General features: G+C 34.2%; 1 protein-coding gene across 1 annotated transcript in view; it reads left to right on the forward strand.

Annotated features, from left to right (window-relative positions):
- Positions 1–15,239, forward strand: part of LOC145293493 (carboxypeptidase B-like) — a 119,575-nt gene extending 104,336 nt beyond the window's left edge. Inside the window, exons 6-11 of the mRNA XM_080140025.1 lie at positions 577–684; positions 2,817–2,927; positions 7,430–7,523; positions 8,760–8,962; positions 12,849–12,933; positions 14,836–15,239. Coding sequence (XP_079996151.1) covers positions 577–684; positions 2,817–2,927; positions 7,430–7,523; positions 8,760–8,962; positions 12,849–12,933; positions 14,836–15,080 — 846 coding nt within the window. The 3' untranslated portion in view covers positions 15,081–15,239. The remainder of the gene's footprint in view (positions 1–576; positions 685–2,816; positions 2,928–7,429; positions 7,524–8,759; positions 8,963–12,848; positions 12,934–14,835) is intronic.
- Positions 15,240–18,571: the final 3,332 nt, after the last annotated feature.

The following is an 18,571-nucleotide window of genomic DNA, read 5'->3' on the forward strand; positions in this document are numbered from 1 at the left end:
GAATTTTTTTTATAGAAATAAGTATGCGAGCTAAGTATGGATATAACTGTGTTTGAGTGTTTTCCGATCATTTTAAAAAAGAATATTTCAAGAAATGTTGTATCATTGAATTAAATAAACCTCAAGTGTTTTGATATGAATATAATTTGGATAAATGGGGATAAAAATCCTTGTCATTCATTCATCTAGGTAAAATGGTGACCTCCGACGTGATACGGTCCTGGATATGACCTAAAACTATATCCAGTGGTGAGGCCCCACCTTGCGGGCCTTAGGGAGTGTGGAGCCACCCTTTAATTGCCATTGCTCCCAGGTCCACTCTGACCCGAAGTGGTAGTACCTGTTAGGGTCCCAACTATGGTTTAAATAGAATCTGATTTAAAAAAAATATATATATACTCCATTAAAAATCGTTCCTCAAAATAACTAGATTCGGCATTAAATAACCTGAAAAAGGTTGATATGCCGTAAAACAAAAACAACCAACCAACCGACGTGATACAAATACGCAGTCTTCTGCAAGTGGTATTTATTGAAATCGCACAGCAACGAATTTTTATTTATTTTTTTTTTCAGTTATCAGCACCTAAAAATCGTCATCAAAGGTTAATCATCCTCATCGATGCTGGTATGCACGGCCGAGAATGGATATCGATTTCAGTCATCCTCCATTTTATATACGAGGTAAATATACTTAAAATGCTTACGTGTTCATGGCCAGTTGTTGTTTAATGCATTCTTTTATTTATGTATCTCAATCACACTCATATATTAACGACCTTTATTCACATGCAGATATTTGTGACGTCATATCAACGAAGGTGGCCTCACACCATCAGAATCTCAACAGATATCGACCAAATTTTTTTAAATAAAATTTGAAAACAGGCAAAATGAGTCTTTCCAGTAAATTTTAAATAAGAATACACTTTTGGATTTCATGAGGATTCTCTATTTTTTTTTTCTTTTATGAGGAACAACAAACATCGTACTCATACATAGACATCACCGTTGATTTTTTTTTTTTTTTATATATATATACATAAATAAATATATAGATTTGAAAGTATTGCTCCAAAATATTGTTTAAAAATATAATAATACAAATTTGGCGTCTTACAGAGTTTTATTTTCAATATATGTATTGATACAGCTTTTTAATATATATATATACTAGCTAGATACCCGGCATTGCCCGGTTGTACAATACGCTTAAACATGATATTTTAATTTATGCAGATTGTGTACGTATTATTATAGAATCAATCCTCTATTGACTATTATCTATTAGGAGGAATAATTTTCCCAGTGGACTAATTCGCAAAAAAAAAAAAAAAAAAAAAAACTAAATAAATAAAAATGATAATGTCGTTCATCAAATTCCATCTGTGTTTGTTTGCAATATCACGTCAGCCAATATTTGGGCTTGACGATGAATGCCCTGGAAAAGTTACTCCTGATTAATGTTTAGTTTTAAAGTATACAAACAAAGAAATGATTTGCGGCGATTTTAAATGGTACTTCTTCTTTTGTGGTAAAGTGAACTCATTAATTAGAAAAAAAATAAAATAAAATGGTTAGGTACACCCGAGCTTGATTGAACAGGGAATCATTGGATTTGTAATCTAATGCTCTATCACTCAGCTATATTTCCAGATGACAATAAATCTATTGTTTTTAAGAAAAAATGATTTGCTGAGATTTTATTTTTTATGAGATTGGCTGGTGTAACCTAAAATATTCCCCTGTAAAAATTCTTCTTTTTTATCTATAAGAGAGAAAAACTATTTTTAAGATCGGATTTTTTAGATTTGCTATACTTATCAGATAAATTTCTGTACAAAACATATGAACACTGTCAGACATATAAATTATCGTTGCGTGAAATTTGCAAAAGATAGGCTCAGCTGTTTCAGAACATAGCACACACACACACACACACACACACACAAAGTAACTTTTATATAAACGTTTGTTGTGCAAACATTATTGGTTATATGTGTGCATACATGTTTCAGTGGAACCTCAATTCATATAGACCACCTCATCAGACCGAAGAAAGGGGCAATATTGTCCCTTTTCTCTAGAAAACCAAACTAAATAACCATTATATATATAATGCTCCTTATCTTGAGTTGAGCGTATTGAGAAGTGATACACGAATTACCATTAGCGTACTAAGTGATGCTCTTTGTGTTAACAAATCGAGCAGAGGTAGTTCGGACGATGTCAAAACATCGTTAAACTCATGACTCGTGTAGCAGCCGCCAATATCGTAATGGTTAGGAGCCTTGACTGTCGTACAGACGGTCGGGTTTCAATCCTGGCTTGAGGTAGCTGCCTGTCTAGCCGCACTGATGAGCTGTGAAACAGCACTGTATGTGGATGACTATATATATATATATATATATATATATATATATATATATATATATATATATATATATATATATATATGAAATTCCATATAAACTCAGTAAATTAGAAATTACAACAATGTATTATTCAACAAGGAATACAAAAACTAAAAAGCTTCCTTATTCCATTGAGTTTCAAATAATGGCACTTTTCCTCAGAGGAAAGTAGTTAACAAAATGATATTCATAGGCAGCTTATAAATTTCGCTGGTTAGCACATAAATTGAAAACTATAAATTATGCAAGAAGTCATATTTGTATGAAAGTTGATAACTAAAAAATGTCTAGGTTAAAAGGATATTTTCTTTTTCTAATTTTCCAATTTGATTTACAAATTCTTAGTTTTTGTGTCCCAACAAAAATTCTGAGGTGTCTATTTCATTTGTTATCTCTTTTCAGTTGGCTATAAATCCCACGCACAGCCGCGAGAATAAAATGCTGTTGAATCATTTTGATTGGTTTTTCATTCCTATCCTCAATCCAGATGGCTATGAGTACACTCGACATCACGTAAGTACATTTCAATCTTGTTTAGTCACTCTGTTTGTTTGTTTGTTTGTTAAACTTCTGTATAGAGTTCCCAAAGATTGTGCATAAAGATGTTTCGGTCTGCATGAAGTTCTCCTTGTTAATCTGCAGGATTGCAAGTGTTTAATCTCCACCCCCCCACACACACACCCACACACACCGAGAACGGCTATTGAAGATTTGACTCAGAATACACAAAGGAATGGTGCAGAAATAACATCGCCATTTTCGCTTTGCGGTTCTGTTGCAACTATGCACGTGTGTACTTGCCTACCATAATTACCTCCCAGTTGATTCTCCAGTTTACCTCCCAGTTGATTCTCCAGTTTACCTCCCAGTTGATTCTCCAGTTTACCTCCCAGTTGATTCTCCAGTTTACCTCCCAGTTGATTCTCCAGTTTACCTCCCAGTTGATTCTCCAGTTTACCTCCCAGTTGATTCTCCAGTTTACCTCCCAGTTGATTCTCCAGTTACTGCTGCAAATGAAGAGCCCTCAAAAACAAATAATAGATGTTCATTATTACTTTTTAGTTTACAGATAGTCCTCTGCTTACGTGGATGACAGGCCTGCAGTACTGAATCTTTGCTTGACCGAAACACAAGTCTCACTTTAACGTTACACACGTTTACGCACGCGTTAACATTGTTGTATAGAGCTTCCCGGGAAACACTAATTCCGGACAACACCAGTGACCTTGCTAAGCTAAGAAGAGAAATATTGTTTGGGTAAATTAGCTGAAGGTTAATTATGTAAATAGTTAAGTTTATAGACTTAGCTGTAGTTAGCTATAAACATAAGAATTTATAAATCCCAAGCAATAATTGATAAGTGTCCTTTAATCGGCTACGTCACTGGAAAAGAGAATAAAAGAGGTTTTTAGTCAGTCTAGTTCTCGGCAAACCATTTGGACGTGAAAGAACCTTCTCCAACTCAGCCTAGAAGCGTATGTTGAAAGACAAAAGATGCGAATAAATAGAAGTTGTAGGTATTAAATATGTTTCCTCTTCTAATGAAGGGAGATAACTTCAGCTTTCATTTAAGTGTTGTAGAGTATTTTGCATAACAAAGAGTATCGGTTCAGTTTTGTATTAATCATTGCAAATCTACTTAAGGAAGAGACATATTGTTATGTAATGTAGATCGCTTTAAATCTGAGTACAGGTTATGGCTAGTAAGTACCTGACGGGATAGGAATGACTTTAATTCATGTCTTAGAGGTAGAAGTGTATAGATGTTTAGTGATGACTTTCTAAACGGTCAGTATGTGAAGGTTAAGGGCTGGAAGTTAAAGACCCACTACAAAAGCGTGTGTAATGTGGTAGCTTGGAGAGTAGAGCAAATTTTTAGTTTTCAAGAGAGGGGATATTAACTTACAGAATACAGTAGAGTTACATTAGAATTTAGAGTTTCAAGTAAAGTTTAGTTTGAAGACAAAAAAAAATTATTTTTGATTTAACATGCAAGTTAGACAAAGACAGTCGTCTTGGAGATAAAGTGTATATTGGATATACGTAGCAAGCCAGTAGTGGTGTTTTTACACTTATGAGAGAAACAATTAGTACATGGTGAGTCGGAATTTGTAGTTATAGGCAATCATTAAGGTCAGGCACAAAGCATTATATCTATTCAGAAAAAGTCCTAGTGTCGTAACTAAGATCACTGTACATTTCAGTTACAACTATAGTTGAAAGTAAAATATAAGCTATGTCCAACGGTTTGATATAGATAGCAAGAGGCCACTTTTTTAGTACAAACGAGCATATAGTAATTGTAGATATTAAGTATATTACTTAATAAATTTCTTCTAACGGTAAAAAAATAAATCCCTGTTTGTGTTAAATTCAGAAATTTATCATGTCTAAGCTATTTTATCACTCGTTCAGAGCATTAGAGTTAAACATGTATGCTGGAATAGAGAAGTGAACGGTGTTTTGCTCGTTTGAGGGGGAGGGAGCGACTTTGCACTGAAGACAAGAGAAAGTTTGCGAGATAACCAAAAATAAAGAAAATATAAACAAAAAAAAAAACGAGAAAAAATAAGAGTAAGCATTTCTTAGGATTAAGATGAGTTCAAGAAAATTAAAACTTATTGACTTGTTTTTGACTCGTGTTGGAACAAAGAGTGACCATATTTTAGTTGGGAGGTGATTTTCTGCCCGGATATTATGTGTGCTTGTGTCTATCTACTTATAGAAGATAAATTCATATTTCACGCACATGCGTGTATAATATGTTAATTGAATTTTTAAAAAATATTTATTTCATTCATTTATTTATTTTATTTATTTATTTTTTTTATTTGCTTAAATAAAGTTCTAATGGAGAAAAATAAATCCCCGTTTGTGTTAAATTCAGAAATTTATCATGCCTAAGCTATTTTGTCACTTGTTTACATTAGTTCATGTATGAAACTTCTATCTCGTTATGGTTGATGGAATGAGAGCATGGTATCTCCATGCATTAATTAATGGATTCTGTTCCAAATTGTGTGTAGATTCCTGATTTCAGCAGAAAGATTCCCGAGTTTGTACACAATACACCTGAAGAAGGTAGAAGGTTACATCAACCAAAACATTGTGAAAACAACACTCAAGATGAGAACTTAGCTTCAGTTTCGTTGGCTTGATGACACGTAGCAGCAGTTGGGTTTATTTTTTCTTCTCTCTCGTTGTAGACGTCATTTTTTTTTTAATAATGGAATTAGTAAACGTCATTATTATTGTGATTTAACAATCTTTTTTTCTTCTTTGTTTTACATTATATATGTATATCTATAATATAAATCTGACCTGTCTGTTTAAATGTGTGTATGCATGCATGTATGTATGTATGTATGTATATATGTATGTTTGTATGTCTGCCTAAAACTTTCGATTTTTTCATTTTGAAACTCGATGTCTCGGACGACAAATATCGAAAAATTGGCTAAAAACATTAATTCCTTCACCCTAAACTCAGCCATTTTGTACAAGGAGGGGTCGATTTTTTTGTCGACATTTTAGCAAGTCATCGTCACCATTGGATTGACTTCGGTTAATTTCAATGCTTTTGACTTCTGGTCGCGTCATGGAGACATCGGCTAAGACATCAAATTTTCTTTCACTTTCTTTTCTGCTTTCACGTCACGGGTTCGAGCCTGCCTATCTAGTACCACTTTTTTTTTAACACCTCTCTTCACCCTGGCTGCCTACTGTTGTTTTGATTCCCTCTCCACGCTACTACCATTTTATTTTTTTAACACCTCTCTCCACATTCACGGGTTCAAGCCTGTCTGCCTGCTACCACTTTTTTTTTTTTTTTTTTTTTTTTTTGCTCAACGCACACCTCCAAACACCCGGGCAACGCCGGGCACCTTGGCTAGTATAAATATAATCAAATCAAAGAACAGGTGGGGTGGGTGATGGTTTATCAGCTATTCAAAAGCCTGATAGTTTTATTTCTCTTGTTAGTGTTATTCAGCAAAAAGAGAAAGATCTTTTCTGCTCATTTTCCAAATCTTACTAGAAAACAGCTTTAGTCTTGTTGGTTTGATGACACGTAGCAGCAGTTCGTTCTTTCTCCTTCTTTTTTTGTTTTATTCTTCTTAGTAACGGTTGTAAATGTTATTAAAAAATAACAACACAAAATCACAGGAGTTTAACAATGTATTTTTTAGAGGGGGGGGTATTTTCTTTCTCCATTGTACAGTACACATGAATGATACTCTCAACCTATTCCCCATAGTAGAATAGGAACAGTTCCTCAAAACACGGCCACTATACCTTGCAGGACAGAAAAAAAAAGAGGGAGATTTTCTCAGCTTATCCACTGATTATTCCTGATGCAGTATACTAATGCATAGCCCTAACTCTAAACTTGCTATATTTCTGAATTTTTTAGATGAGGATTGATAATTCATATTATTTGGATTATTCGGATAACTGTTCTCATCTTGAATTATTTTCACAGCGTTTTGGCCGATGTAACCTCCAAGCTTCTTCAGGTATATCTTGTCGAACTCGGAAATCTTTCTGTTGAACTAGGGAATCTACACATCTATAAACGTTGTGAAAAAACAACAACCAATAAAGATGAAAACAACAACTAATGAAGATGAGAATAATAGTCCGAAATAAAAATAAATTAATATATATAAATGAATTCCAATTAAGGAATAATATATATGAGTCTAAACTTGTTATTCTTTCTCCATTTTGGCCATGCAAAAAGGACATCTACTACATTTGCATCATACAAACTTATTTAACTCACTATCTCAAAATCTACCTCTCTAACTTAGCACGTGACCAATCAGCCCCTTAATATTTTTGCAGATCCTTTTCCATCTAATCACTCGCTAACACTTGTAAAAACGATAAATGCTTCAGATTTGTCGCAACCGTTTGCCTGCGTAGACAGGCATATCAACTGATAACATGAAATCTGTCTTATGTTTTTTAATGAATATTAATTCAAAGTTTGATTTCTTATGTTTTTATTTTAGGATCGACTTTGGCGAAAGACGCGTTCTCGTTCTTCAAATTTTTTCAATTGCATTGGTGTTGATATCAATCGAAACTTTCCCAACCATTGGAATGGTGAGTTCCTTAACAAGTATTTCAAAATCAGTTATATCTGAAACATTCCATCATCGTTGAAAGATAAATCCAGAAAGTCTTTTTTTTTTGGATTTTTACATTAATATTTGAAAAACATATCTTCCTTTCCACATTTTATCAACGATATCTTTCTTTCAATATCTTATCAAGGATATCATTCTTTCCACACCTTATCAAGGATATCATTCTTTCCACACCTTATCAAGGATATCTTTTTATCCACACCTTATCAATGATATCTTTCTTTCTATATCTTATCAATGATAACTTTCTTTCTACATCTTCTCGATATCGTTTTTCCACATGTTTTCAATGATATCTTTCTTTCCACATCTGTTCAATAACTTTCTTTCTACACATTATTATTTTCTACATCTTGTCAATGATATCATTCTTTCCACATCTTATCAAGGATGTTTCTTTCCAGATCTTATCAAATATATCCTTATTTCATCTTATTATCAAAAATATCTTTCATGCCACCTGTTATCAAAGATATATTTCTTTCCACATCAAGGATAACTTTCTTTCTACATTTTATCAATGAAAATCTTTTTCATATCTTAATGATAGCTTTCTTCTCACCTCTTATCAAGGATATTTTTGTTTCTAAATCTTATCAAGATATCTTTCTTTTTTCACCTCTGAATAACCACATCTTTGTTCCAATATTTTATCAAGCATATTTATCATTCAATATGTAATCAAGTATCAATTTAATTTTTAATAAAAATCGTTAATAAAAAATGTACTTTCTCTCTAAATTCCACCTAACATTCCACCCATCCATGAAAAAGATCTGTATGATGTACGTATCCCTGCAGAAAGAAAATATTGCACCCAAAAAATTCTATAAATGAAATTTAAGTATAGTAGTTAAAGAAATAGTTTTTCAATCAGAAAATAAAATTTTATGGCTAAAAGACCTGCAACGATCTTGCAAACATTCTGAAGAAATAGGGAAAATAACTCCAGATAATTCAAAATTTTGCATAATTTTTCTTTTTTAAATGTGATAGAATTTTGGATAGTCTGCACATATGTGTGTGTGTGTGTGTGTGTGTGTGTGTGTGTGTGTGTGTGTGTGTGTGTATATATATATATATATATATATATATATATATATATATATATATATATATATATGTGTGTGTGTGTATTAAAGATTTGTTGTTGTTGTTATTATCATCATCATCATCATCTTTTCTATTTTAGAGGTTGGATCAAGTGAAGACCCCTGCAGTGTTGAATACTCTGGGATCACGGCTCTCTCTGAACCTGAAAGTATGGCTTTGTCGAACGTGATGAGGATGAACCAGGGAAACATTGTGTCCTACATCAGTCTCCACGCCTACGGACAACTGTGGATGTATCCATGGGGGTACACACTCAAACCACCCAGTGATTTAACTGACCTTGTAAGTGATTCAAAAAGATTATTGCATGCCCGTCCATCAACAAAGCGCTTGATATTTTTGTTCATTTACTTGCTTGAATGAAAACTGATCGGAAGTTTTTGTGACATATTTTGATACCATACATTATCCCACTCGACAACGATCACTAACCCCAACGTTCTGTGTCGTGGATTTCTTTTATTTCATCTTCTCTTGTTCTGGCCGTGTTGTCGTCTCTTATGCATTGGCGGCAGCCAAGGAGGTGCACTAGCTCATAATTTAAAAAAATAGAATAAAACGAAAGAAACAAAAGAAAACACAGACTCCGACACTTTTTGTAAATATTAACTGCATTCTCGGTACATTGTGTGTGTGTGTGTGTGTGTGTGTGTGTGTGTGTGTGTGTGTGTTACCATCAACTCATTAATGTTAAGGTCTACATCTACTGTCAAAGCTGTGTTCGTCAATCAGTTGATCAATTTATTTCCCCATCTGCTCCAATCTACAACTGCCATCACCTGTTGCAAACTGTGCCTAACTTTTGTAAAACTCCTTGTCATGCGTCAAAATGCATGCAAACTAACTCTAAACATACCTCAGGTCTTTTTGTTCTCGTTACTGCCACACCTTGATTCACAACTCCATGCTTATGCATTGAGAGATACTGGAAATAAATAATGCCTTTTTAAAACTGATCAGTTTTAACACTAACACAAAATGTAAGCACATTCATATCTCTTCATCTTTGTTCTTTCTTTTTACTTTTTTCTTTCAACCACATGAGCCGAGTACACACACACACACACACACACACACACATTCTATCTTATTCTATCCCTCCTACCACCGATCTTCTATCTCCCTATTTCTTTCTATCTTTTCACACAATCTCTTCCACTAGAGTTATCTGCTCTTCTTTTAGGGTCCTGGATATGACCTTAAACTATATCCAGTGGTGAGGCCCCAGCTTGCGGGATTTGGGGAGTGTGGAGCCACCCTTTGATTGCCATTGCTCCCAGGTCCACTCTGACCAGGAGTGGTAGTACCTGTTAAGGTCCCAACTATGGGTTAAATAGAAACCGACTTGAAAACAACAAATATATTCTATTAAAAAAATGTGTCTTCAAAATCTTTGGACTCGGCATTAACTAATCTGAAAAGGGTTGATATGCTGTAAAACAAAAACAACCAACCAACCAACCTTATTTTGGTGCTTTTTTTTTCCTTTAAAATAAATGTTTTATTTACCTTAAAGATATGAAGCAAGCTTTTGACCGAATTGAGTCCTTGTCAAACTAATTTTTTTTTATATATATTAATCTTTTAAAATTTCTCATGAGCAGTTGTCCGTTGCAATGTTAAATAGACAGTTTGAAAGTCTCTTCACGTGCAAGTACCCAGCTCACATGACAACGTTATAAGAAATACACAGAAGAGACGTTGCAAGTATGCTCTATCGTTATTTTCATGGCAAGTGCTCGTCTGCGCTTCAATCTATATCTGCAGAAATTTCACAACATTCACTCGTCTAGTTATAATTTTCCCCATTCTCTATCTGTATCTAGATCTAAACGCAAATTTTATAAACAAAATTTCTTTACTAGAACTGCCTGTCTGTGGAACTCTGTATCATGGGCTTGTTTTACAGCTGATTACAAAAGTTTAATGTAAACAACTTCTTGTTGAGCCGCCCGTTTAAATAATTAACTTCTACCCAATTTCCACCACTAACGGCCATTATGCTGTTGTTTTGGTGACCACCTTACGCTCGTTAACCCTTATCCTCAAATGGCCTTCAGGCCTTGATAAGTGGCGACTCCTTTGTAAAAGAAAATAGGATGGTATTTTTTTTTTTTTAAATAACGTTATGAATTTGAATATTAAAATTATGTTCAGAAGAGATTTGGAGATTGTACAGTTAAACCAACAAACACCTATGGGGGACAAAATCAAATATACAAAAAAATAAATGTTATCATAGCAAAAAAAAAGTTACTTTTTTACCTACTTAGGTAATTTTTCTTATATTTTTAAGTAGTTCTAAATGCTCTTCATTTCATCGCAAATATTCCGTTTTTATGAATTGTTAGCCAACAAAATGGCGGTCTAGATTCTTCTTCATAGGAAACAAATCAGTCGCTATATTGTTGGCTAACAACAACAAAAAAACGATTATTTGAGATGAAATAAAGAGTATTTAAAAATGCAAAAAAGAATGAGCCAGGTAAGTTGAAAAGTAACTTTTATTGGCTATGGTAATATTTATTTATTTTTATGTTTGATTTTTTTTTTTTTTAACTTCACTGCACAATCTCCATAGATTTTCATATCTATAAGCACAAAATATTAATCATAAAAAAATATATTAAAAATCAACAGCTTAACAAAACCCTTCTTGCTTTATATTTTTAAAGTAAATAAATGTTTATTTTAAAGAAAAATACCACATCGGTTTTGGCTTTCTTAATTTTCAAAATTTAATTTTTCAAATCCATAACAATATTTTAAAAAGTGAAATATTGTTATGGATTGAAAATAACGATATTTTTTAGGAATAATAATGTTGTATCATAATTGTATGATTCAAATCAGTTCGACAGTTGCTTTGTTACTGTCAGGCCGAGATATAGTTCTCTTCACTCCTAGAAAGTCAACCCTTCCGGGTGTGGTGAAACAGTCAAGTTTACAAGTAATAATTTCCGGCGTTAAATTCAGCACACTGCTGTCAAAACTCGTAACTCCTAAACTTGTAACTACTGCTATCAAAACTTGCTACTTCAACATCCAACTCCACAATCCTTTTTATTTAAAACCAGGAACATTTTATTTGCATGTCAGCTGACTAGATCGCAAGCATATAAAGAGGAGCAACAGCTATATTTTATTATTATTTTTTTTATTTTTGCTTGACACTACAGGCTGCATAAAAACAGGTTTGTACCAATTTTTTTTAAAGGAATTTAATCACACCAGGTTTTACTTTCTCTCTAAGAAGAGGTTAGTTTATTGCTAATCGCAGTACTTGCTAATAGGGGAATGCCAACGTACTGCTCAGGTATTTTTGTAAGTCAAAGTGTACTTGTCCTAATGTGCGGACTTCTCAAAACCACATCTGACCTTGTGTTTAACCATCTAGCAAAGAGATAAGTAATATGTAAGTGAATAAGTATCTTCTTAAAACATGGAAAAAACATTAGCCAATTAATCTCGCTTGTTCCCTAATATTGTTTTGCTATTGTTGCAAAGGTCCTCATGGACCTGTTGTCTCCATGATTACGGTGTAAGACCAGAAAAATTAACGCATCATACAAGCACTACTAGTTTATGGAGTCTCAATTTTGAATACAAATATTTTTTATTGTTTCATTTTTTTAATAAATTCACAATGATTTAAATTTAATGTTGCCAATTTGCAGTTTATTTACAACTTTCACAGTTAACATGACGAGTTTTATAAGTTTTCGGGCCTGCTGAAAACGAATATCATATTTAAAAAAAAAATGGCGCCGACGAATAGTTTCTATTATCCAATGTAATCTCTATTGTTGTCACTGGTCGCCATGTTCATTTTTTTTTTCTAATTTAACGATGTTGTTAATCGAATCTTACGCGTTTAAAAACATTTTTGGTTCGTTTTATCAGCTACCTTCTGTTGTCTAATGAGTTGAATTGTATGGAATGTCTGTTTTTTATTTTAAGAAGAAAACAGTTTATTAAATAAGAGTGTAAGAATATTTACTCTCAATTTATCTTGTGCATGCGAAAACGCCTTCCGTCGCCATGTTACGAATGAAGGCCTCGTTTATTTAGTTTATTTGAATGATGCGTGGATTTCTCGTTTCTTTTTGTTCAACAAAACTAGTGGAACGTGTCCAGTGGATTTCTTTTCTTTTTTTTTTTTTTTCAGTATCGCCTGGCATCCCGTGCTACAAGCGCTATCCGAAACCATTCCGGCAGACAATACGTTGTTGGACCATCTTCACAAGTATTATGTACGTATCAAGATCAGCACTTATTCCATTTGACATCTTTTCTTTAATTTCTTTGACAACAGACTTTCTTATAATTATTAATGGCGACTGTTGTAACTACAACTCATAACTATGATCATTTGTTTTTTAACTGTGCGTATTGCTTTTTGGGGGTACTTCTGCACTATTCGGGCGAGCGCCATTGTTAGAGGGCGATAACACTAATTTCTTCTTGGTTAAATAAATAACAAACAAGATTTTTTTCCCAAAAACAGAAAAATAGTTGAAAAATTTTGTAATTAAAGCAACATTGGATTTTTATAAAATAAATAGTTTTTTTGTTTGTTCTGTTTGTTTGTTTTTTTTGTTTGTTTTTTTCTAACAAATTAATAATTTAAATAGAACATTTTTCCGAATTAAAGCAACATTGGATTTTTATAAAATAGTTTTTTTGTTTGTTTTGTTTGTTGTTTGTTTTTTAGTTTGTTTTTTAGTTTTTTTTTTTTTGTTTTTTCTAAAAATTAATAATTTAAATAGAACATTTTTCCGAATTAAAGCAACATTGGATTTTTTTCGTCCCCTGTTCTTTGACTGAAAAGTGCCACTTGGCGACAATTTAGTGAAACTCACCAAAAATCGTGGCACTCGCCCGATTACTGCAGAAGTGCCCTTTTTTGTTCTCCATTCTCATCTAATGTTACATGTGGATATGTATAACATGTTCCATAGTATGGTATGGTTTTAGTTCAGTCAAACCTCCCATCAATACGCACTATGTTGCAGCAGTGCCCAATGACTAGTGGTTAACGATACAGACAGACGACCTGGGTATCCAAAGTTCGAATCCAGTTCGTTCCATAAAAATCATTTTCACTTAGGATGCTGGCAACTTTCACATGGTCCCTCCCATAATCCCTAAAAAGAGTTTTGGCAAGAAAAATACCAGGGAAACGAATGCCAACAATAGAATCTTTGGATTCATATGACATAATGACGAGTACCAGGTTTGTTGGGCAGGTCATATATGCTGTATGTCAAGGTTCAAGATTCCAAAAACAGCTCCTCTATGGCATGCTGTCCAATGGAAAAAGAATCGCAGAAAGATAAAGTAAACGGTTCAAGAACAGTCTGAGAGTCTCCCTCAAACAGTTTGTCTCATGGGAAAAACTAACTCAAGACAGATGTTCCTGACGTACCGCAAGCCACAAAGGGGTTACAATTGCTGAATCTGCACACCTTGAAGAACACAAGAGGAAACGTACCATTCGAAAAGACAGAGGGATCAGCACCTCTGCTACAGAATCATCCCAGAGGTGTCCATACTTCAGAGCTCGAATCGGTCTAACAAGCCATCACCAAATCCTCAGAACAATTTCATGATCACAGTCATCTTCACAAGTGATGGAAGAACATCGTCGACATGATAGACGAAAGCCTTTTGTATTTCTAACCAATGAATTACACTAACAAGTCACAATACTGAATAAAAAATGTATTCAAGATAGTTCCCAGTGTGGCATGCCATTAACAGACCACGGCTGTTGAAGAAGTCGTGCATGGCAGGGTCTATCACTCCATTCGTCTTCATGTAGTCTGTGCGGATACTGTGACGCTAGGGCTGTTACTGCTACTTGTTTATCTCACAACTTACACATAAATAAACACATACATTTATTTATTATTAGAGTCATGTACATCACTCACTGCCCTTTCAGTCACCGTCTTCTATGCATGCACGGAAAACTAATGTACGTACAGTGAATGTATATATACATAAAATCTAAAAATAAACTTATTAAATTCATTGTTAAATTGTTTGCTTACATATTGTTTGTTTTTTTTTTTGTTTTTTTTTTGTTTTGTTTCTGTTTTTTTGTTTTTTTGTCAATAGTTAACTTTTAAATTTTCGTTATTACTTTTTAGATATCGCAAGTGGAGCGTCTGACGATTATGCCAAGGCGGATCTTCGCATCAAATACGCCTACACGGTGGAACTTCCGGATGAAGGCATATTCGGCTTTCTGTTGCCCAGTCGTCTAATTCCAAAGACATGCGAAGAGACTTTCGCCGGCCTGAAGGCTTTCGCTAGGGGACTCGCGAAAAAGACAAAACGGGAGCGGAACCGACGGGCGAAGCGTCATAAAAAACGTCATCGTAGGAGGAGCTGAATGTCAACCTCCCCCCAACCCTAACTACTGACCAGTGAAATCTCCTGCCTGCAATCTTCAGAGATTCAGAGTTGTTCGTTATTATTATGCAACTTGATTTCTTTGACTGTTTTTATTCTTGGTGTGTAAATAAGGAATAAAACAGAAATCTGGGCAAAATATTGGAAAACGATTTTTCTCATAAACGCATTATAATCATTGTCATCAATAGTAGTACTAGTAGTCGTAGTAGAAAAAATAGTAGTAATAGAGTAGTAGCATCAGTAGTAGTAGTAGTAGTAGTACAGGTACAATATCAATTTTCCCAGCAGTGATCAGACACCTCTTTTACATCAGTAGCAGCAGTAGTAGTAGTAGCACAGGTGCACTACTTGGTCTGGCACCATTTTTACATCAGTAGTAGTAGTAGTAGTAGTAGTAGCATCACTAGTAGTAGTAGCACAGGTGCAATACTTGGTCTGGCACCATTTTTACATCAGTAGTAGTAGTAGTAACATCACTAGTAGTAGTAGCACAGGTGCAATACTTGGTCTGGCACCATTTTTACATCAGTAGTAGTAGTAGTAGTAGTAGTAGCATCACTAGTAGTAGTAGTAGTAGCACAGGTGCAATACTTGGTCTGGCACCATTTTTACATCAGTAGTAGTAGTAGTAGCATCACTAGTAGTAGTAGTAGTAGCACAGGTGCAATACTTGATCAGGCACCATTTTTACATCAGTAGTAGTAGTAGTAGTAGTAGCATCACTAGTAGTAGTAGTAGCACAGGTGCAATACTTGGTCTGGCACCATTTTTACATCAGTAATAGTAGTAGCAGCAGTAGTGGTAGTACAGATGTAACCCCCCCCCCGGCAATTGATCGTCCAACATGTCTTTACACTCGTCATAGTAGTAGAAGTTGTATGCTTGGTTGGTTGATTTTTAACACCATATCGATCCTGTTATGTCATTTAATGCCATGATATATTTTCTATTTGGTAATGTCTTCGTCTGGTTTGTTAGAGATTTTGACAGGCGATGAGTATGTGCTCCATGATGAAGGATGATCGGTAGGGTATGCATGTTGTAGTAGTAGCAGCAGTAGTAATATTACAGGTGTAATACCCATTTCCCTGGGAACTGATGACCAGGCCATCTTTTACGTCCAGGCAAAAATCACAGGTAAGAGCTAGATAATCCCGCTGTCATGAGACTAGTTTATTGGATGGCCAACAGATGGGTTTGTGTGTAGTGTGCTATCAGTCTGTTTGTTTACACTGCACCTGCTGGTGGTAGTCACACTTTATGTTTGAGATTATATCTTGTTTTGCTTAAAATTTTAACTCTAGCCCCTGTTTCATAGGCACTTTCAAGTGGAGGCCATGGTATTAAATGTAAACAGCAGTCGATTTCTTTCAAAAAATAAGTTTCTCATATTTCTCAGTACTATGACATACTTGGGGAGTAAAATCAAGAAATGGCATGTGGTGGGGCGAGGGGGCGACTAAATGGTGACCTCTAAGTATTCAAAATGTTCATCCAATCATGTTTAAAACTATCTCCCTTTCTTATGATATTTTTCTAGTACTATGACTTATACTTGTGTCTTTGGGGCTATATACAGTTAAGAAGTTGGATCCGGACATCATCACAGCATCACCAAACCTTTGACACCACTGGTTTATGTTGTGTTGAGGAATCATTATAAAGGTGAAATTAGGATGGTCTTGCAAAATGATTAATCTGGTAAGGCTCTGGGGCGAAATTTGCCGGGAAATCGGGGTTGCATCTGTAATAATAATAATAATAATAATAATAATAGTAGTAGTAGTAGCAGCAGTAAAAACCTAAAAAAAAACAAAGCATAATTCATGATGATTTCTTATCTTTTATTTTTTTTCTTTATGCACAAGATTTTTTCAGCTCTTAAATAACAAATGTATCCTAATTATTTTTACGAAGGTGTAATAACGCTGGTATAAAGATAAAACAAATAGGTAAGCATACATATCTATATGTGTGTGTGTGTGTGTGTGTTTTATATATATATATATATATATATATATATATATATATATATATATATTAATCTTGATCTGATTAATTGATAGTAGTCAAGATTGTCAATTTTTTTTTTTTTTTACTTCCGGTTTCTGCTCCACAAATGAGCCGACAGTAACAAGCAAGGTATGGTAATTTCTGATTAATGATTATCTTCCTCTCGGATAACGTGAAATCCCCCCCTCACTCTTTCCTCCATGTTAAGAATGGCTTTCTTATCCGCTTGGCTATGTCTAATTATTCAGTTAAATGGACAGCAAAAACCGGAAGTCAAAAAAAAAAAAAAAAAACTGACAATGTTGACTATAACTGATTAATTCTTACATAATTTCAGAAGAGTTTCGTTCTTGTGGAGCAATATGTTCCTGGTACATTTATTGTGGGTGGGTTGAGCTGTCTTGTTATAAAGAAAGGAGTACTGAAGGAATATTAAATTCACAGGCAATTTATAATCATATATGTATTCGGGTCAGAGAGAGTTTTTGCATTTAAAAAATTTTTTTTTTATATAGTGCAGTTTCATCAAAATGGTCACCCATCTGGTACTGACCAGGTTCAACGTTGCTTAATAAAATTATTGTATTTTATTTAATAAAATTAATTTCTTTTTAAGATACATTATAATTTATTAATGTGTGATACTTTCTTTAAACATTAGTTATTCTTTGGAACAGAATGAAGTATTCATATTATTTGGATTCATCGGACCACTGTTCTCATCTTGAGTGTGATTTTCACAACGTTTCAGTTGATGTAATCTTCGATCTTCTTCAGGTGTATCTTGTCAAAATTGGGAATGTTTCTTCAAACTCGGGAATTTGAACAGAATTCCGAGTGGAACCCTTTATTTCACATGGGTAGCATGCTCTTGTTCCGTCAGCCATGATTGGATAGAATTCCTAAGTAATTCGCAATTATATTTTTTCAGTCGCCTCACACTGAGGATTGAACCTTCAACCTTCAGGAGAATATCACTTCAAATTTCCGAGTTCAACAGAAACATTCCCAAGTTCGACAAGATACACCTGAAGAAGGTCGGAGGAGAAGGTCTGAGGATTGAATCTTCAACCTTCAGGAGAATATCACTTTTTACAATTGATTTTTTCCAAGTACTCTAACCACTGTGCCACAGGTTCTTGCGGACAAAATTCCGTCCAAATTTCCCGAGTTCGACAGAAACATTCCAGAGTTCAACAAGATACACCTGAAGAAGGTCGGAGGTTATATCGACCGAAACGTTGTGAAAATGGCACTCAAGATGAGAACAGTAGTCTGATGAATCCAAATAATACGAATAACCAATCCTCATATTAATTTATTTTTATTTCGGACTATTATTCTCATCTTTATTAGTTGTTGTTTTTCATCTTTTATTGGTTTGTTTATTTACAACGTTTCGGCCAACTATTCCTCTGGCCTTCGTCAGGTGGTAACCACGACGGATAGGAACTT

The sequence above is a fragment of the Euprymna scolopes genome, chromosome 2 (genome assembly GCF_053919585.1).
Source record: "Euprymna scolopes isolate OS-2025 chromosome 2, ASM5391958v1, whole genome shotgun sequence".
Classification (NCBI taxonomy): domain Eukaryota; kingdom Metazoa; phylum Mollusca; class Cephalopoda; order Sepiida; family Sepiolidae; genus Euprymna; species Euprymna scolopes.